Source organism: Rhinolophus sinicus, chromosome 17 (genome assembly GCF_057876585.1).
Source record: "Rhinolophus sinicus isolate RSI-liver-muscle chromosome 17, RSI-T2T, whole genome shotgun sequence".
In the NCBI taxonomy this organism is placed as follows: Eukaryota; Metazoa; Chordata; class Mammalia; order Chiroptera; family Rhinolophidae; genus Rhinolophus; species Rhinolophus sinicus.
The window spans coordinates 52,952,213-52,974,787 of record NC_142517.1 but is presented as its reverse complement, the minus strand read 5'-3'; the positions used below and the strand labels follow the sequence as shown (position 1 = coordinate 52,974,787).

At 36.5% G+C, this 22,575-nt stretch overlaps 1 protein-coding gene across 6 annotated transcripts in view; it reads right to left on the bottom strand.

The window, feature by feature from the left end:
* TP63 (tumor protein p63) overlaps nt 1-9,567 on the bottom strand; it is a 218,005-nt gene extending 208,438 nt beyond the window's left edge. For 2 of the 6 annotated variants that reach the window (XM_019743156.3, XM_088793832.1), the window contains exon 1: nt 9,153-9,300. In XM_019743156.3, coding sequence (XP_019598715.1) covers nt 9,153-9,271 — 119 coding nt within the window. In that variant the 5' untranslated portion in view covers nt 9,272-9,300. Of the gene's footprint in view, nt 1-9,152; nt 9,304-9,452 lie in introns of those variants that run through there. The other 4 variants (XM_074329390.2, XM_019743157.3, XM_019743159.3 and 1 more) reach the window with 4 other exon arrangements.
* Between the last annotated feature and the right edge of the window lie 13,008 nt (nt 9,568-22,575).

Here is a 22,575-nt window from a genome sequence, read left to right as displayed (position 1 = left end):
GGAAACAGCAAAAGTTTTTAAATCAGGTAGTCCTGGGTTCAAGTTCTAACTCGGGAGAATGCAAATACAAAGAGGTCCTTCCACTTACTGGTTATGTCACCTTGGTTAAATTAGTTTACTAATGATGAACTGATGATGAGCTCATTATGCAGTTACTTATACGATAAATGCAAAAATACATGACAAATGCAAAGTTCTTATGTAATTTATATAATAAATAAGACATTGGAATTATTTTATGATTATAACTTCTATGTATAAAAAATCACGGACCTAGAAGATGACATGGAAAACAACTGTTTTACCAGATTCTGTTGTTGTTGGCTTCCATTATTGTTGAGGACATGTCATTTGTTTAATAACTAATTTTTTGATATAATTAATATGAAATCACAAGTACACTCACCTGAACACGTTTCATTTGAGATACCTAAAGTTCTCTGACATTTGTTTCTACCTGAGCTTCTAAAGTCTTCCATTACCTCTAACTTAATTCAGATGATTCTAGAATCAGATTTTCTACAATAAAAATAAGTGCTTAAAAACTTAGAATTTTAAAACTTCTTATCATATATCCAACATCTAGCATTTAGTAAATATTTACTGATAATTATTGAATCGTTTTAGAGTTTAAAATAAGGTTGAACTATTTTCAGGCATTATTGTTTTTCTTTTTCTATTCTTCCTTGTCACACCAAACAACATTATTTTTACATTTATTTAATTATTAGTTAATTTACAAAACTCCTTTAAAATATGCAACTCAGATAAACTAGATAATTTTTTCCCTGTAAAATCCAAAAGTCATATATTTTGTCAGTTTTGTTTATGTGTTTTTATTTTTTTATATTTTGTTGTCGTGATTTCTCACGTTTGCTTACAAAATGCCCTGATTTTACATTACCAGAACCAAGCATGGACTGGTTAAAAAAGAGTGCTTTGTGATATTTTCAGCTTTTGCCTCCCACGATGCAAAAACATACAGAGCTACGAAAGAGAGAAAGACAAGAAGGAAAGGAAGCAGAGAAGCAGAGAGAAAAAAATGAGCTTTCCATTTTACTGCTTTGAAGGATTTAAGACTTAGAGGTAAGATAGTATATAAATTTTGTGTAGTATGATAAGGTGGGATGCAAATGCCAGATAGAAAGGCCAGTAGTGTATCCATAGACAGCGCAGCAATGAAGACTTTTGCTTAGTGACAAGACATAATTCCGCATGAGATTCTGTATAATGTCAGTGCAAATGCAACATTTAAGATCGTCTACATTCATACCAGTACCTCCCCGAAGATAAGTCATTCATTCATATTTCAAGTTTTTGTGAGGAAATCTCAGTTAAAGCCACATCAGCCTCTACAGGACACTAAAAAATAGATTTGTGATTTTTTTTTAGATGCGAAAATTTATCCTATTTAATAGAATCAGTTGTGATGCTGAAAAAAAAATCTTGAATAGAAGTATTGATGCTCATAACTTAGTTTGAAAATCCTGTCAAGCAAAAAGTTTTCATTCATTGCCTGAGATAAGACAAGAAATTAAAAAAAAAAAAAAAACAATAAAATGAAACATGCATCTTATTAGCACTTTTTATTTAAAGGAGTATGTAGTAGCATGGAAAAGTTGGAAGAAAGTAAGTTTGCTCATCGAATAATTTAATAAATATACTATATTTATGTAGTTCGAGGTAAATGGCAGTATTAAATTCAAGCACGAAAATGGACGCTTCACAGAGACAGAAAAGAAAAAAAAGCCAATGATGAATTTCAAACAGAATATGTAAAGCTTGGTATTTTTAAGATAGCTCTCAAACTGGACTACTTTGAGGAAATATCACCATATGATGGGAGGATAAGTTAAATGCAACCTACCATCTTAAGGTATAAGATACTTTAGAAGCAAAAGTCTCTATGGTAATACTGTGTTTCCCCGAAAATAAGACCGTGTCGTATATTAATTTTTACTCCAAAAGACACATTAGGGCATATTTTCAGGGGCTGTCTTATTTTTTCATGTACAACAATCTACATTTATTCAAATACAGTCATGCCATCTTCTTCTGGAACATCATCATATTGTTCTAAACGCGTCCGTCTGGCTGACGATCTTAACTGAAGCTTATTTTTGGGGTCAGTCTTATTTTTGGGGCAAAACATTATTATTCCTATCATGAATTTATATGTAATATATTATTTATTTCAATATACACCACATATGTAATAAAGGTTTCATTAAAAATCTACTCTAGATATCCATGTGGCTAATTAAATTATCACACCAGCTTCCAATTTTGTACTTGTTGACTTAAAATGCTTTATCAGTCTTAACATTATTATGACACTGGTTTTGCCCTCAATTATGAGAGAGCTGCCGGTTTGTGGAACATGAGAATGGGTGGTTGCTGTTCAACTTGGCAAATTAAGTTTGCTCATTTGAAACAAAAGAAAAAGGTACTGAAAATTTGAAAGTGGCAAGGTCATTTTGAGCCCTTACATTGCTCTTAAACTTAACGATTTCATTTTGAACTTCAAAGAATCTCATTCACAATAAAAAGAGAGTCAGATATAAGTGGAGAATGGAAGGTAAACAATGATAATAAGAATAGACAATTAGTTCTCTCCATCTAAGTTATCCACAAATATTATGGCTTAAGGTAAAACAGAAATGTTAATAACTGTCATTTCCAAAACCTTGACTAACCAATAAGTACACATCACCCCATGTCCATTTCTCATCCGATTTTAAATAGAACAAAGTGACTTTTAGAGGTTGGGAAGTGCATAATTATATAGACCGGAGTCTTTGGACTTTGATCATAATTATAGTGCTTTATCCATCTATCACTTATTGCTGGAGGACTATTCATTGGTGAGTTCTTTAAAGAAGATAGAAACCCTGTCAGGACAAATTTGAGCTGCAAAACAGCTAATCAGAAACTTGGCTCTCTTAACTTGAAACAGATTGAAAATTGCCACTTTAATCTCACAATCCACTTGGCTTTTAAGTACAGCGAGTACACGAAGTCTCTCTTTGGGAAGGCATGGGTCTGTTGTTCCTATGACTGGATACTGTTTTATGAGCTTTTATTGGTACATTCAGTCCATATTTTCCTGACTATAGGTAGCAGTTCTCAAAATTGGGTTTGCAAACAAACAAATCATCTGGGGCGCTTGATAAAAATGCTGATTTTGCATTCCTTCTCCTTATCATCAACTTTTTCAAAGGGAAGCATCGATGTAATTGTAAACCTAAAATTAACTGGGAACCTTACAGCACCTGAAGGTCTGGAGCTGTTTTCCCAAGAGTGGTCTGAGAACTACATGAATGAAAATTGTTCTTTGTTTATAAAACAATTCTAAAACTCAACCTAGACTTATCAAATCATAGTCTCAGGTGTTGATATCACATCTCTCTGAATTCCTGACATCAGAAGTGAACATGTATATCACTGTGGCTTCCTGAATCTGAACTTTGGCCTCATACTTTCAGTTACTAAGAGTCAAATATACCTTTGTGTAAAGCATTTTGAGAAACTTTAACTGATGCTAATAACAAAAATCACCCTTTCAACTTGCTGCCTCCAGGTTGGGTAGTTTGCACTTGCAGTCTCCAGCCCAGGAGCTGGTGTGCTTCTATCCTTCCTTGTACCTCTTTGTATTATTTCTGTACAGGTAGTTCTACTTCAGATTTCCTGAGGTCTAGAATTGTCTCTTACTCACACCTTCTACCTTCCCCACTCAGCACCAAAGAAACAAACAAACAAATAAAATCATGGACTACTTTAAACAAACAATCAAAACAAAAGAAGTTTTAGTTTCCATAGCTACTATTTGGGGATAAAAATCCTTTCCCTGGTGAATTAGTTTCCTAATGTTGCTGTAACAAGTTTCCACAACTGTGCAGCTTAAACCAATACAAACATATTATTTTACAGTTCTGTAGGTCAGGTCTTTTCAGGCTTCTAAAGTCTGCCAGTTTCTTTGGCTCATGATCCTCTTCCACCTTCAAAATCTGCGGAGTCTTTTCTCACATCATATCACTCTGACTCTTTCTCCCACTTCCACTTTTAAGGACTCTAGTGATTACATTGGGTCCACATGAATAATCCAAGATAATCTACCTATTTTAAGGCCAGCTGATTAGCAGCATTAATTCCATCCGCAATCTTAGTTCCCTTTGCTGTGTAACAGAGCAACTTGAAAGGTTCTGATGATTAGGATGTGGCTGCCTTTGGAGGCCATTATTCTGTCTACCACACCAGCCCACCTCCCAGGTGGATATGACACTTAATGTTTTGGAAAATACTTTGTTAACCATAAAGTTCTATATAGATCTAATACAATGTTATGTTTTATGGTAGAAATAGCAATGAACTGGGAGTCAAGACACTTGAATTCCAGACCTGGTTCTGCTACTACTCTGTTGCATGATTTTGGGCAAATCACTTAACCCCTCAGGGATTCAAGTTTCTCATTTCTAAAGTATAAGAATTAGGAGACACAGGCCAAGATTATGTCAAGGCCCATAATGATCTTTGTTCTCAATTTAAAGATGATATAGAGCAAAATGGAACATAAGGTATGCCTACATGAGGACACAATTGTTGCTGGGAAAGGACCCCCAGTCCGCTGTTGATCTACCCACATAAGAGTAGGACTGAGCAAATACACTAAGGGGATGAATTTCAGAGTTTAGCTGGGTTCATATTTAATTCTCCAAAGTCTTATCTGTGAACAGTAGATCAGAGTTTGTTACCTGCAACTTATCTTATGAGAAAACTTTGATTTCAATAGCTTAAGTAATTTCATGAAGGTCACATAATCATTTTGTGGTGGAGTTAAGACTATTATCCAGATCTTGTGACAAGTCCTACATGCACTCAGCTCACACAGAGCTCAGGAGCAGCATACAGAGATGCAATGCATCATAATTTTGGCTGACCACAGTTGGTCATAAAAGTCTTTTAAAACTTATTCTTGTGAAAATTGTAAGGATTTAAAGCAGTTTTTCCTTGGTTACAACTGGTGGATACATTAGTCCCTGTTGATAAATGGTATCTTCATATTTCTTTATGAAATAATTCTTCCTGTCCTCTGCCTTGCTTCATTTCAAATGCTGATATAAATATTCACAGACTGTAGCATGTTGGCTCATTCCTTTCAGTCAGATAGAGAAACTCAGTGATTATGGAAATGGCTAAAATTAATAAATTGGCCTTACTAAAATCTGGTTTGTTTATTGAAGTGGATGTATACACCCTTTATCTTACATCAGAAATTTTATTATTCTATGTTATGTCAGTTTTTTAAAGTCTTCATATGCACATAACACTATGGGCATATTTTTATTTTTGAACTTGCCAGAATCCTGGCAGCAAAAAGAGCACAGGAAAAAAGAGTCAATGAAGAGAGTTTAATGAAGGGACTATTTATCAATGGATAAGGGATTTGGTATGGCTTTTTGGAGTTAGCAGTGACTAGGGATGGTTATCACTCCTAAGCTAGAAGGTATGGGAGAGTAGGGAACAGTTACTGGAAATCAAGACACCTGGACCGAGGCAAGACCTCTGACAGGATCTGTACCCTTCTGTAGAAAACCCAAAAGGGACATGACCAGGGAAACATCCCCAACTTCACTCTCTCCATATCCTTCGATCTCCTGTTAGAGGTTCCCAGGGGTTGAACCCAAGAGGAAACGAGAGGAGAAATGAACTGTCATCGCAATATTTAGAAGGCAACTTTCTGGGGTATAGAACAAGAAGGAGGAGGATGGAGATGGATGTAACGGGGCAAATGGAGAACACCCAACAAAGAACTACACCTGCCTTTATGTGATGTTAATGAAATGATCTTCCACTATAAGTTCACTGTCACCACCCTTCCTTTTAGGATATATTTAGAAAGCACAGCTAATAAAGTTGACCTTTAAGCTAGTAGAGCATAAAATTCACAATCGATATGTAATTTGTACAGGAAACACTTCCTACTCATCCATTCAGTACTTTCGCAGTTTCAGCTTCTTGTGAAAGAATTTCATCTGTCTTTTAGTAGTACTTGGTTTAAAAAAATCAATTTTCAAAACATTTATTTTTTTAAATGGCAATTCTAAAAAATAAAGGGATTCAGAAAGGCCCAAATTATAACCTAAACAATAAATGAACAAAGATTTAGCTTCTACATTGATAATTTTAGCCTTATTTTAAGTATTTATATAATAAAAAATAAACAAATGGAACTCGTCGCATAAAGTTTTTATTTATAAGTGAGTGGTAACTTACCGATTGACTCTTATTTATTTATCTTGCATCACTTCATCTATGTTTCAATATTTTTATTAAAATAAATTAGTAATAAAGTGACAAGATCTAATTTTGTTCACTTTCTCTTCTTCTTTTCAGAACAGTTTTTGCAAAAACTAAAGTAAATTAGCTTCAACATCAGAGAAAAACTAAACGTCAATATAATCAAGTACAAAGGAAAAAAGCAGGGGGTGAAATCTCAATTTTAACTTAGAGAATGATTGTCGTAATACTTTTAAGTGTATATTAAAATTGTGGGGTTTTTTTGGGGGGAATGGCATTAGTATTCAGTAATGAATGATAATAGCATCTCTCATTTATTCTGTTAGTGATAAAAAGAAATTCCTCCAAGCATTAAGGTAGCTTGGAGTTAAAAATAACAAGATATCCTGTTCTTTCTTTTTTTGAAAGTTCTTTCACGACTTCTTTCTAAAGACAAGGTCAAGAAAATGACAAATTTAACTATGTAGATGACTATGATTATGGAATGATTAAATTTGGTCTATCTTAAAATAGATTTTGTAAACTGAGAACAACAAAGGTTGTCCGCTAAGCAAAACCAACTCAAACCCATTCACTCATTAGGCATCAAAGTGAATATTGTGTGTTTCTTGGTTTGACAATAATGGTATCATAGATTATTCACAGTGATCTTTCACTTATTCATTCATGTATTCACTGCGTAGTACAGACAGGAAAGTAGTGCTAATTCAATCCTTAAAATATGACAGAATAGTTAAAATATTTGAGGAAAATATAGCTGTTATTAACGTAGAAGTATTATACTATAGAGTCAAATAAATGAACATTACAGCCATATCTTATTCATTTTTGTATTTCCGGTGCTTTACTCAGAATAGATGCTCAGCTACATATATTTTATTCTCATTAATATATTTATGCTCATTAATATACATATATATGTATGCTCATTCATTTATTTTCCAGTTTTTATTACAAATGGGAAGTACATAATCTTGCCTAAAACAATTCATTAGACAAATAAATGGTCCTTGGTTACCCTGCCCTGCAATCTCACAGCTCCCCAACATACTTCCCTCCTTTCCCCAAAAGGGACAATCACCATTATTAAAGCTCAGGACATTCAGGAAAATTTAAAACTATGTTAAAATACTATTATTATTTTGAATTTCACAATCTGTCAAAAACTGAGATGATATTTGCTCCATGAATTAATAGTTTGTGGGGATAATATGAAAAACAATTTCCTCATTTACTTATATTCACAGGCCTCTCTCACCAATCACTAGAAATGCCTCTAGACAGAGGTGTATCAGATTAATGTGCGGGTTGCTAATCAATAGAAAAAGTTGCTTCTAGAGCTGAGGTAGATCCAAGTACCTACTTTTAAAAAGAGTCCCTCAAACGGGAGCATTATACGACTAATGTTTCATCCGAATTATGCTCTTAGAAATATTATTTCAAAAGATTTTTAATGGAATAGAAAGATTTTGAGGCTGAAAAATATTTTGAGAAACATCTTTAGTGTTTTATTTAGTGTTTAAAATATTTTGAGAAACATCCTTTAGTGTTTTATTCTTTATTGACCCTATCCCCCACTCCAACTAAATCTAATTTTCAAGTTATCCAAGAATATAAACTCCAGAGCCATTCATTTTTGCTAGTATTGTTCATGGCATATAGCAAGACAAGACTCAAACACCATTCACATTTCCAATTTCCACCTGAAAGACCACAAACTTACTTCCTCTCTTTCTTTCCTTTTTCTCCCTCTCTTTTCTTTCTCTACCATTCCATTTACCTTTCTGCCTTATCTTCCTCTTCTGCTTTCTCATACAGCTCACCAGAAACCACACAAAAAAGAGAAGCAAAGCCTACATAGTCGGCCTTAGTGTTCCACATGGTGACAAGTCATATTAATGAAAAAAGCTCACATATCTTCGGTAATTGCCTCGGAAATGTGACAGTAACTGAGCCCTGCCCAGAGCCCACTCCACTTCTGGTATGAAGCTTCAGTACCGCCGGTGGTGAATGACAAGTTAACCCCTTTGAACCCCACCGTTTCAACACTCAGAGGACCTCTCTCATTAGTCTTATAAAATAAAGTACGAAATTCCAACATCAAATCTCATGCTGTTGAATTAACAACATCACACTGCTACCTACGACATGAATATCTCCCATAACTTTATGACTGGAAAAACACTGTTCAGATTTCATTTACCAGTTTAAAAATAGCAAACTCTAATTTGAAACACATACACACATGCATCGTGCATGCTCACTAATATTCCTTCTTAGTGCTAGGCAAATGTTCCTTCCTATAAACATAAGTAAAATTCAGTATAATCACAAGTTTTAAAAGTCAGATTTGTCAAAAGGTGATGTTTGTTATGAAACAAATCCAGAAGAAAACATTTCTTAAAGGCAAAATGACAAGCTATAATCTCCTTGGTATAACAATGACTATTTATCTGTTTTTAATGTATAAATCAAAATTATTCTGTGTTTATTTTGACTTGGAAATCATCCATAGATGATCCCTGTCCAATGAAATTTCTTCTTCTTGGGTGGATGAGTGCTGAGCAAGGCAGATAACAGATTTTAAACATCTTAAAATGGTGTGTGTGTTTTTTTTTTAAAGAAACCATGGTAAGATTGTCTTCAACCTTTGTCACTTTATAGATCCAGACATGAACTAAAAAAGATAATTAGAAAAGATACACACAGGCCACTTTAAGTCAACAGAAAGTCCAAAATAATATCACTGTGCTCATGAACAAGGAGGGGTTGCTCTTTGTACATGGCAGAAACAGTCATAATACACAAGGCACTCAATTAAGTTTTGATAGAAGTTATGTCACGTTTAAACTCACCGCTGGATGTAAGGGTCGGGGCAGTACTGTAGTGTGGCACACCGTGAAGTTTCAAAATTCATTTCCTTCAACTCTCTTGATATCAACAAGTAGAGAACAATTATATAACATATACACATATACCTGTGTATATATAGATATAAAGCCAGGAGGCTAAAAGCAATAGGGTCAAATGCTATCAGACATAGAAGTTTAGACACTTCCCCCTTCACACCCATTTGCAAAGGGGCGGAGCGTTCCTTGATCTCAGCCAATGAGATTCATCAAGCAATTAAATCATCAGAAACAGTCAAATCTTACCAGCTGGGCATCCTCTCTAAAGTTGTTCTTCCCCCTCTGCCACGGCTTTAGAGTCCTTGATGTATAGTGGCCACACTTGTTGGCAACTTGGAGGCATCTCTGAACTTCTGGTCTCTCTGGTGATTGGATGCTGGCATGAATGGCATCAGAGTTTAATTTCAGCAGCTTGCACTTTTGTAACAGAACCGAGTTGATGAGTGTCCACCCTGCTCCAGCTAATTAATATTTCATTGTGTCTTCAGACTGATTTGATTTGAAGACTTCTGTAACTGCTTCTGGAGCTAAATTGTTTACAGAGCTGCTTAGGAAGGTTGTTTTTTAATTCATGTCCACCTCCCCCCTCACCCTCACCCCCCTTCATTCTCCCTTTCAGCCAACCGCCTGTTGTGGTCACAATCTCAAATAGCAAAGACAGGGAAATTCCTTGATTATATTTAACCTAGAACTCACTCTTCCTCTCAACTAAGAGAAAGAGATAGCCATTCATATCCCCTGAGAAGATTTGCCTTCTCCAAATGAAGAAAAAAAAAATATTTGTTGAGTTTCTTAAAATCCTACTTCAAACATACACATGCACACAAACACATACACAATCTTCTTAAGGTGATATTAAAATGGAAAATAATATGTTATTTTAGGCTATTTTGCAGTTTATAAAATTATTTCAAATTGTTAATGAAAGCATTCTAACTGATTTCAATTTCTATCAGTTTGTCTCACTCTCATCTGTGTCACTGTTTTTGCTAGTTTTGGTTTTGCTTTGATTTAATCTACTTGGGAGTAAAAGTCTTTAAAATGTTCATATATTAAAAATTAACATAATATCAGAAAAGTCTACATAAAGAATAATTTATTTCCTTTTGGAACACAGGCTGTAAACCTACCCTGGTTTTGTGATTTGGAAATTGAATGAAATATGATTCAGAAGCTAAATTAAAATAGCCTCCAACAGGAAAAAAAAAAAAACAGTTTGTGTGCCCAAGTGTCACTAACATGGCAAGTTCACATCTCCTATTCACCCCCTAATCAGAAGTCACCTGTGAACTGGTGACATCAGTAGTTCTCAAAGTTGTGAGACAAGCTAAAGTTCTTTTCAGAGGAATTTGACATTTCCTTATAAGAAATTTGAATTCAAAATGTATTTAGTAAAAAAATATTTTATTTGTTGTTTCAGCCAGAATAGGAGGGAGAAGCTATTTAAAACTTGACATTCTCTTCCCTTACTTAGCCTGAGAGTGTCTAACATCTGTGAATTGTGAAATTCACAAACATGTCAGCCTGAGCCCCAGCCAAATCAAACAGCTTGTTCTACAAAATGTGAAACTTGAAGTGAAGATCATTTCACTAATTAATTATGGATTTGTTAATTGGAGGTAACGTGTTTGGCTTTATTCCTTGCTATTCAAAAATACAGATGACAGGAATATACAAAGTCTTAAATTGAAATGACTCAATTTCCTGTGACCATGGCCAAAGACCTTTTCTTTTCCTATTTATAAAACAAGAGCAAAATAATGATCTCCAGGGCAGTGCTATTCAAATGTTAACGCACCTGGGAGTCACCTGGACATCTGGTTAATGCAGATTATCTTCAGCAGGTCTGGGGTGGGGCCTGAGGCTCTGCATTTCTAATGAGCTCCCAGCTGCTGATGATACTGCTAGTCTTTGTATCACACTTTGAGGAGCAAGACCCAGTGCTCTTCTCAGGCCGGATATGTACTTACTTCCAGGAAATAAGCAGAACTCTTCTAAATATCGTAAATCACCAGCAGAATCTCTAAGACTCCCAAATAAATTATCAGTTTGTAAACATACTTGACGTGTTCTTAAATTCAAAAGGTTTATAGCCTAATTCATTTATAAAGCCATTTAAAATGTACATCCCGACATCAATAGTTGTTATTGAAAAATCCTAAATTTACTTAGCTAAGAGGGACAGATATTAAATGGCAAAAATGTTTATATAAATAATTATGAAAAATATTGGTTCCTGTTGCATTGTGGAAATAAAAGCAGAGAGTTACCTCGACGAAGAGCAAATGGAAAACTTTCTAGAATTCAACAGCACACAACCTGGGAAAACAAGGGACAATTATAATTACCATAATTGCCACTTCTGTTTATATTACATTCCTCTTCCCTCAGGGGACCCAGATTACTATACATATGCATAAATTATTTCTTTGGTGTACAAGTTAGATTTTTTTCCAGCATCTTAAGTCTTTTAGACAGAGACTGTAATAGAGGAAGTTACACAGAAACCTAGGAGAAGGCAATTGTCTTTATGACCATAACCTACATGTTTGAATGATGTTTGTGAAGACTTTTGATTTGTATGAAGTTGAGGAGAAAGTTAAGGGCATAGGAAAACAGCAGCATTTAGGGCTTGGAGCTCTGAACATAATATAAGAGAAAGGAACACTTTCTTCTTCCCAGATCCTAGCAGCCGAGATTGTGTAGTCTGCCACACACAGGTATTCAAAACACAAACCCATCTCACTACTATCCATGTGAATTTCACAACTGCTTTTTTTATGCACTCTATCCACTAGGTTACATACTTTTCTGGTTGCTCTCCTGTCTTGGATAATATTTTGCTCAGAATTTCTTTAAACCCCTCTTCGTATATCCACCTTACAAATCCTTCAAAGAAGAGGAACCCTTTCTCATCCCTTCAGATAAAAGGAAGCTCCCCTACCTTGGATGTCCTGAATCATTATATATGCACTCCTATAAGGGCAACTGCTACTTTCTTTCTGAATTTGAGCTATTTTTGCTTCAGACCTGTCATGGACCAGGAACAACTTGAGGGTGGGTTTGCTATCTGATTCATGTTGGTATCTCCAGGGACTAGCAAACTATGGTCCAGTGGATAAATAATATGTTTATACCTTGCAAAATTCATCTAATGATAAATATTATAAGTGATTAAAACAGAATTTCCATCAAACACTTGGCCTTTTAGAATCAACTTTATTGAGGTATCATTTACATACAATGAAATTCCCTAATTCTGTAAGTGTTCAGTTTGAGGAGTTTTGACAGGTCACATACCATGTAGCCTTCACCACAACCAACATATAGACTAATCTATTACCCCAGATGGTTCTTCCATACCTCTTTGCAGTTAATCTTCCTTTACTGCTGGCTCTAGATAATCGCTGTCTTGCTTTTGTCATTATGTACTATGTGTATATTTTCTAGAACAGCATTATTCAATAGAACTATCTGTGATGAAGGAAATATTCTGCATTTTCACTGTTCAACATAGTAGCTACTAGCAACATATGGCTAAAGCAACCGAGGAACTAAAGTTTTATTTTTATTTAATTTTGATTGGAAGAGCAGGTTGAAAAATGAATGTTGGGAAAGGGCTGGAACAAGGATAGCTTCAGAGAGCTAAGTAACAGAAATTCAGTCACTTCAGAATACCACAGAAGAAATAGGTCAGACCCAACAGGTTTGTTTGAACTTGAGTTATTTAGCTTAAGATTCAAATTCTCAGAAGGAAGATGCCATTTTTGGCTAGGACTTCTTGATCAATAGTCCCACCAAGACTGGGGCAAAAAGAATTTCCAAAAGAAAATAGAGGTTAGTAACAAACAAGGACAGAGCAGTAGGTATAGGGCAACAGATAACGGCAGATTCTAACAGGAGGGGCTAAAAGTGGATGTTTCCACACATTCCTTAGCGCTCTGGCTGTCTGTGGCTCTGTGATTGGAGAAGCTGAGTTCCTGTTTTACGGTAACTGAACCTCAGGGCTTGTCTTCTCCAAGCTATCCTGACTGACCCCTCTTTTATAACACGGGCATCAGGAGAGAACCTTTTAGCACAGGACGTGGTGAAGCAAATTCACGATGTATCACTCAGATCGAAGGGACTAAAGAGTTTGGTAATTTTTAGTTTTAATATACTTTTTCTGTACATATCTTCAGTTCAAACACATGATCTTTATTTTAGAGAAGTGGAAACCAAGTTCTGTTTTGAGGGGATCCTACTAATTTTTCCAATGTTGTGCTCTATAAATCTGATATCTGCTGAAGTTGGGCATCTAGTAGGATTAAAGCCGGCCCTAGAATTTAAGTGTGCTGGATTATGAATATATATATATATATATATATATATATATATATATATATATAATACGAAAAAAGCAAATACATTACAGGCTTAGTCATATGCTTCTTCTGATTTGAACTCTACCTCCTTATATGATGAAATCTGGAATTCATCAAAAGAAAAAAAGTAGATAGTTAAGCTAACATGTCAGAGTCTACTGAGAAGAAGGAAGATGCTTCAGGGAGGTGTCTGAGGAAAGGGACACTCTCCTTTTCAGAGGGCATGCAAGGAAACATAGAGGGCAATTAGGGAGGGAGGAGGTTGGCAGTTTCCCTAACAGACAAACCTGATACCCTCCAAGTCACACCCAGTGTCCAAAAGCAATGTGGGTGGGCTTCTTTTCCAGACATCACTGAACAGCTGTGTGTGGGCTGCTTCTTACTCCCACCCCTCCTTTACTCAATGCCTACATGAGGGAGAGATAAATAAGGAGACATAGGAAGTCCTTATTTGGCACTTTCCAGATTTTTTTTTTTTTCTGAACCATTTGTCTATTGTAGATATGATGTTCCTATTTCTAAATGTTTTGATGTGGACTTTTTAAAGTGAGGAAATCTCTTATAATCATGGTTCAATAACTGAAATGAAGAAATTAACATTGATAAAATATTATCTTTTCTGTTCACCTTATTCAGATTTTACTAATTGTCCCAATAATCTCCTTTATAGCAAGAGAAAATTCCAAATTATACACTGCATTTGTTAGTCTCTGTTTCTTTGGTGTTTTTTAATCACAACAGTTTCTAAGTCTTTATGATTCATAACATAGATATTTTAGAAGCGTTCAAGAGAATTAGTCTGTAGAACATACCTTAGTTTAGGCTTGACAGATGTGCCCTCATGATTAGAGTTGGTAGAAACATTACAAAAGTGGTACTGTGTCCATCTCAGTGCATCATATCAAGAATTGCTTGGTTTTTAAAGCCCACCAAAAGGTTTTCCCCAGGCCTCATTTCAGAAGCAGAGTTTCTGTAAACCTTATAAAGTGTAAATGTCAAGGCATCTTACTTGCACATTCCCTTCTAAGGTCATGGGAACTACCTTAGCAATATGTTTGCATAGTCATTATGTTTCTGTAAAATAGACAAATGTGAGACATTCATCGCCTTCCATGTTACATAGAGTGGCCGTGGGATGTTTAGGATCCAGCCAAGGGTCAGTTGAATGGGGGATACTTTTAGTTTGGGTTTGGGGAAGGTAACACTTACGTGGTTTGTAGTTATGATTCAGTAAAGTTAAATTAATGCATTTCTCTTGGTGCAGAAATGGCTTCCAAGAATCCTCCTGCCCATGGAATTGACTCACTGGGCATCATGTCGTTGAAGACTCAGGCTGGAGGTTATATCACAATATGGATATCCCTTACAATAACTGTCATGGGAAATGTGTGAATAGTAGAGGACAAACAGAGTTTGAAATGCACGAGCCAGAATCTAATCTGGAATTTTTTTTCCTCCCTTTATCAGGCATACAAAAATTTTAAGCATTAAATACTGAATATAATCAATATTTAATCAAAACCCAGGTTCTCTCCTATCTATTACTCAGCATATACATTATAAATGCACCATACTGTCTTTGGTCATTTATGATGGGAGATACATTAAATAGAGTTTATCCTTATACTTGTGTTTGTAGGAACACGGATGGCCATGCTGCAAACAGCAAGTGTCTATTAAGCTTCAGACTGGGGCTTGCAGAAGATAGGACTGTGTATATGATGTTAAGATTCTACCCAACCCTAAGAGTCCACGATTCTATGACTGTAAACTGGCATGATACATTTACATATTTTTCTTTTATTTATCTATTTATAAGAAATCACTTTGTTCCAGAATGATTTGAGGTAGCTTATGAAATATATACACTTACAAGAAAAATAAAAATTACGTATGCAGGATTACCAGAGACTGCAGAAGTGGTAAATGGAGAGATGTTCAATGGATGTAGAGTTTCAGTGTTGCAAGATGAAAAAGTTCAGGAGATATATCGTATAACAATGTGAATATGAACAAGCTATACACTTAATAATAGTTATGATGATACATTTTGTGTTGCGTGATTATTTTACACAGTTAATTATTTTAATTTTAAAAATGTATGTAGATAAATGAGGAAATCAATAACCAGTGGAAACATTAAGGGTAAGAAAAATAGAAGGAAACCAAGGACAGTATGTTTTCATAAAGTGTATTACATGAAGTTTTACACTTGTGCTAATGATGAATTTGTGAATGTCTGAGCAGCAAGTGTAAGGAGGAATTACATGTAATTTTTTTTTAATCCACAATAATAGCTTAGACTCTTGTTATGCATAGCGTATTCTGGGTACAAAATATATATCTGTTAAAATAATAAGGGAAAAATGATAATTTATATTGAGTCTTCCAAATAAATTGACCTTCAGCTTCTAGTCTTTGAATCTAATGCATTTGTTTGATTGCTTATTACGAATAAATGACAATGAATTGATGTTGTAATGAGACCTGAATTTCTACTGCTTTCATTATAGAAATTCTCTCGAAAGACTCTATAGCACTTATTGATTTGCTGATTGATTAATAGATTAAATATGCATATTCCTTGAGGGCTTCCTCTGTGTGTCCATCACCATGCTGGGTGCTGTGAGTAGCAAGTGGATCAATAAGGTACAGTCACTGCGCTCAAATAAATGCACTCCCCCAGGAGAGTTCAGAATAATATTCCTTTCCTTTTTGCCTCCTTGGCTTCATAGACAAAAGAATAACTGTGGCATAGCCATGACCCTGAGTTATTGATGACCAATTTGCCCACTGGGCTTTTGGTTTGGGTTATCTGAATCCTGATTAATACTGAGGAGATAAGAATACATTCACTAGAATTCATGAAGCAAGTGTGTAGGTGGGAAAGAATAGAATGTAGCATTCTTGTTTACTTTCCTGTGGTTGAAGCCCAAGAGAACAGCTGTGGCTGAACTGTTCCCTCAGACACACATTTGCATATTTGTGCCTCATTGTTTAATTACTGATCATCAGGAAGTCGTAAAAGCCATCATTTCTGGAAGAGAGGGGGGTGGGTGTAAGCCAAGAAAACAAGTCCCTATTTGTATATACCAAAAACATGGCGTTATTATTTCTTAAACCACAGAGAGCATTTCTGGTACGTAGCTTTCCGAGATGTATTGTTTACCTATGAAGCACAGTTCCCAAAAGAGGGGCTGAGATGCATTTAAAAATGGCTTTTTTTTTTTTTAAATTATCTATACTCCAAGTTAAAAAGTAACTCACTTACTTAGAAAAAAGTCCCAGCAAACAAATGACTTAAAAATAGCCAGGCTTTGTCTAATGGTTTCAGTTTTACAGAATACTTTCACAGACATTATGTCATTGGAGCCTCCCAACTGTCATGTAGACAGTTTGCATGAGGAAGCTAAGATGCAGGCAGCTTAAGAAACAAACTCACCATCACAAAAGCATCCGTGGCAGTGGCCAGTACAACCCAGCTCATGCCTATGGTACTCCAGGTGTTATGCAGGGCTCTGGGAAAACAAAGGTAAATATAACACAGTCCCTTTCCTCCTTACATGACATCTACAAACCCAGAATTTTTATAGTGCTTGGCATTTACTAAATATTTTATGTTCACAATCTATTTAGAGAACCACTAACAGCCCTAGGACTTAGTCAAGTTAGGTATGATCATCTCCATTTTATAGAGGTAGAGATATTTGGTGACTGGATTAATCACTTCACCAGACAGTGGCACAGCCTCGATTTGAACTCAGGGAAACCTGTTTCCCAGAAATTATTATCACACATTTGATCCCTTAAAAGATTCAGAATACAAAACAAAAAAAAAGATTCAGAATACGCAGTCTGCATTTTTCTATCTTAGAGTCCCATGCATGATCTCTAGCACATGTTTCTCAGTGTTTTTTTCTCCTGGTCCACTTAGCCTGTGATCACATAAGAACCACAAATGCCAGCCCCCAAAGGAAGGCATGAGCTCATGACAAGCGCCCACATTTGGGCCAGCAGTCAAGAATATTAACTCTGCTTATTTTGAAATCTGGGTCGTGCACACTGTTGAAGCATGTGGGAGTGGAGGCACTGATAAAAATGCTTCTGTGGGATGAAAGCAATTCTTACAGGCGTCCTTTCAGGGGACTCCACATGGGGTGACCCTTGAATGAGTCTTGTTTATAGCAACGTCTCTGTGCCAAGATTCTAAGGAGTGAATTTAAAGTACAACTGTGGAGGAATAATATCAGTCTGAAAACACAACTACTCTTAGCAGTCTTTGGGTTGGTAGCACACTGTTTTCTGTTACTCAGCCACTGATCCATTCAAACTATCTTGTTCCTATTCAATATCTCTCATGTTATACTTCTGAACAGAATAAATAACGTTCCCATGCACATAAATGACCATTTACATTGTGATACTGATTGCAAGAAATACGGTTTCAGAGTAAAAATCTTTCTTTTTCTTATGAGACTCTGAGGACACATATAGAAAGAGAAATGTGTGGAGAGAGAAATAATAGATGCAGTGATTATATTTATATATTGATGTATGTAAACATGTATGTATATATGTGCAAATATGTGTGCATGTGTATGTATCTGTATTACATATATGTGTGTATACTTATGTATAACATGTGTATATATGTTTCTAGTAAATATATAAATATACATACACAATATCTATATACAGAGAAAGTATTTATTAGCCAATTTTCTCCTCTAGTTTTCTTCTTTTCTTTCTAATAATCAAGTTACAAAATTAAGGCAAAAATTATTAAATAATTACATTTAAAAATCCCCTTGTGGAAGAAATAAAAGAACCTAGGCAGTGTATTCTCATGGTGTGGAAACATGTTTACGGACACTGTCACAAAGGCAAAACTAAAGAAAGGAAGTTCATAAACTCTGATAATAATTATTTCTTGGTTGGGGGAGGTTATGGAGTGCAGAAAGTATTTTCTTGATAACACTCTTCTGTAGTTTTCAAATATTATACAGTGAATATGCATCATTTTTATACTCAGAAATACCCATAAGAAATAACCATTAAAAATACTTTCCTATAGAATTTATCTCTGGAAGGTGTTCATAATAGAGGGGTGACACATTTGTGAATAGATCTAAAAGAAAGTGTCTCAATTCCCTGATGGATGTGGATCTAAATGGAGAATTCCTACTAAGGAATGGGAATGTCTGATGCTCACCGTAATTTGAAATATACCCAGAGTGGTGTCAGAAATTGAATGAATTCAAGAGTTTACATGGGATGGTTGGATGAAGGTAGAATTGTGTGAACCAGAGTCTCAAAATCAGGGTGTCGTGTCCCTTCTTGAGTTCTCCCCTTTATATATCATTGGCTTAAGGGGGGGGAAATGGTTCTTATGAGGCATTTGTGGTACAGAGTATGGTAGCCATGGGAATACACTACTGAGCTCTGCTGAAGTGAGACAGAATTGACTGACAGCCACAGCCAGGGCTCCTTCCATCCACATTGCTTTCTCGCTGAGGCCACACTACCTCAGGGCTCCGACTTGCCAAGTACTGAACCTGGTGCGGCTCCTAAATCAGGCCCATTCTGGCAACACATGACACACCTCCAGTAGGTGATTCTGACTCAAGAATGCCTCATTAGCCTGGCCAAACTTTTCTTGAAACTATACTTCTTGAAACTCTTGCTGCTGAATTCTCCTTTTCCTCTTGGTTTCAGAGAGAGTATTTATTATCCTCTGAGGTATCCACCTCTTCTTCTACTCCCTTCTTCTTTATCCTCCAAATTTATTCCCTCTAGTACATCTTTTGCACATCTGATCCCATCTTGGCGTCTGTTTCTCAGAAGACACAAAGTAATACAAGTGGTCCTAAGAGATGTTCAAGAATGAAGATAGAAGTTGGGTATTTAAGACTGACTCACTGTCCACTCACCAAGCAAATAAGATGGTGTCTAGAACTATGCAGAGTATGGATGTTTTCTAGTTCAAGGTGGGGACCAATTGTTACAGATTCCACTGATGTTGACCTGAGAATACATCCACTATAAAGGTAAACTTTTGCAGGTTATAAGATTCAGGCTTTTAGGAAGATACAGGGGCAATGCCTAAAAGGAAGTAGAGTTTTATGATCACTACTAGGTTGTATTGACACTCTGAAGAGGGATATTGAGAAACTGAAAACTCTTGACAAGCAGTTAACGTCTAAGTATGAAAGCCAGATGGCCTCTTTGGTAGCTTACAAGGAGATGAGGGCCTCTTTGCAAAAACAAACAAAGCTAAGCATCAGACTGAGAAGCTGATGGAGTCACAGAGCTCAAGAGACATTTGAATGCTTAGTCAAGGCTGCTTGGAAATACCTAGACCCTGAAATGTGGCTTAGGGACTATGAATGAATGCCTCCAATCAGTTGGTTCTGTAGACTCTTTGTTTTAGTCAGTTTGGGTTGTTACAACAAAGTATCACAGATAGGGTGGCTTATAAAAAATATACATTCATTTCTCACAATTCTGGAGGCTGGAAGTCTGAGATCAGGGTCCCAGCATGTCCAGGGGAGGGCCCTCTTTCAGACTGCAGACTGCCTGTTATGTCCTCACATGGTGAAAAGAGCTAGGGGGCTTGGTAGGGTCTCTTTTATAAGAACATTAATCCCATTAATGAGTGCTCTAGTCTCATGACTTGATTACCTTACTAAGGCCCCACCTCCTAATACCATTAAATCAAGCATTAGGATATTAACATATCAATTTTAGGGGGAAGCAAACTTTCAGGTCATAGTACTCCCCTAAACCCTCAAAGATTATAGAGATGCACTCTTTCTTAGTGAACGCTAGCACTTCCTTTCACTGGAAGATACTTTAGACATCTTTCCTGGGAAAGCAGTTGGTATCTCAACTCAGGAATGACTTTATCTCCGTTTTTGTCTGCAATCCCCCTACATAGCGCTAAATCCCAACAGAACCTAGTTGGCCATGATAAGGGAAAAAAGAAAATATATACCAAAGGAATTACCAGAATTAGCTACCATGTATCAGCAAAAGTCCGGGAAATGTACCTGGGACTGGATTTTGAAAGTACTTGATTGAAGGGAATGGAATATAAGACTACATATGAAAAAGCTTATTGACTTGGGTACTTTCTCATGACATGAGATTTAACACCCTGGTAACTCACTTGTAAATAGCTCTTAGAAGTCTGGAAAAGGTGATGATCAAGGACGAGTGAAGAGAAATTGCATGAGTTTTCCCAGGCAGATGGTAGACACATTATAAAGAGGCTAAGATAAATGGATATGCAAGAATAGATATATAACATGAAGCCAGATCTGTCTGGGGAACATGTTAGATGGGCAGGCAGAGAGGACACATCATTCTCCAAGGCCATCAGAAACGTACTGTGGAGAAGAGTAGCAACGTCATGAAGAGGCTCAGTGCTGGCTCTCCTTTGCAGACCTGAGTTGGTGGTAGGTGAGACAGTCACAGAGCTGGGCTTGTTAACATCCATGGCAATAATGCTTATCTACCCCCCAAGTAATGCAGGCCAGAAGTTGGCACTTATCTACCAGATACCAGGAAGTCATAGTTACCGTAATGACATCTGCAGTGCAGCCAATGGGGTTTCACCCACAGGGAGTTGGCTAATAGAACATGAAGTACCTAGAAACAGAATAAATGGTCAGCCAACAAGAGTTCTACTTAAACCTACAGCTATAAAAAGGAAGAATGGGGGGAGTGGGAGGCTGAAGACGGTCACCCAACACAAAGTCACAATCCCTTGCTTGATTTGTTGACTGGAGTTATTTTGTTGTTGTTGTTGTTGTTTAGATTTAGAAGCCATTCACTGAAGAGGTAGCAGGATCCCTGAGAGAAAGAAACCTCTAATACTATGGCAAGTACATACCATGGCAATTCCTTCAGGCTTCCCTAAAAAGACCGACAGCCAGGGCCAACTTCAGGGATGTGCACTGAGCTCTGTACTTAGAAGGTCTTCTCAAATGGTTTAATGCTGTGTTGTGGCCATCTTGAAATTCTTAATAATTTTAAACTTGTGGTCTCACATTTTTATTTATATTGGACCCCCACACATTATATAGCCAGTCTTGCCTGCAGCTATTGACCCGGGTGACCGTACACTGAGTAGGGAGGGTCTGAGTTGACATTGATATCCAGAGACCTTAAGTATAATCATGGTTTCCTGTTAAAGTGGGAGCTCACATCAGATAACAAATGGAATTCTGGTTAAAATTCAAATCACAGTGGGTCCACTGTGTCTGGAGACCCACCCACTGGTCATTTTCCTATTAGCCAAGTATTCAATTGAAATTAATATTTGGGTATCCCCCACTTTTCAAAAGTTTGCATTACCCGGTGTGCTTTTACAAAACACCTACACTAACTAGTACCTGTGTTACCAAATCCAAAGAGGATTTTCACTTTTACAAAAAAAGACGAAAAGCAAAAACAGCATTTAACATTTGTTTTGCAGTGAGCCATTTTAGAGGCAGTGCCCACCAAGCAGCGAGAGTGGCCCCGCCAAGCTCCTTCCTGGGAAATTACACTCAGCGTCTCAGCATCACGCCATCAAAGCACATAGGATCTGTGCTTTATCTTGATTCATTTTGTGCATCTATTAATATTAGCAAGATGTGTCCTTGGGTATCAGAAAAGCCTAAGAGGGCTTATAACAGTGTTACGCTTAGCTTAAAATTGGATGTAGCTAGCATGTTTGGTATGATTTGGTAGGTTGTTTTGGGGTGTGGGAACATTCCAAAATGTTTCCATATAAATTAATGGTAATTGCTTCTTTGTGCCATTTCAGCTTAGGAAAGGTTTCAGGTATCAGGAGCACTTGGATATCAGGGGATACCTGTATTTTGCAGTTAGCGTGATCCCCACATTGAGTTCTTGGCCTATGGGGTAAGAGCTACCAGAGTGGGAAAGGTCAAGCAGAAACCTTTGCAGATGCCCTCTACTCACTTAGCCAAGGGAGTAAATGAATAGCACTATCATAT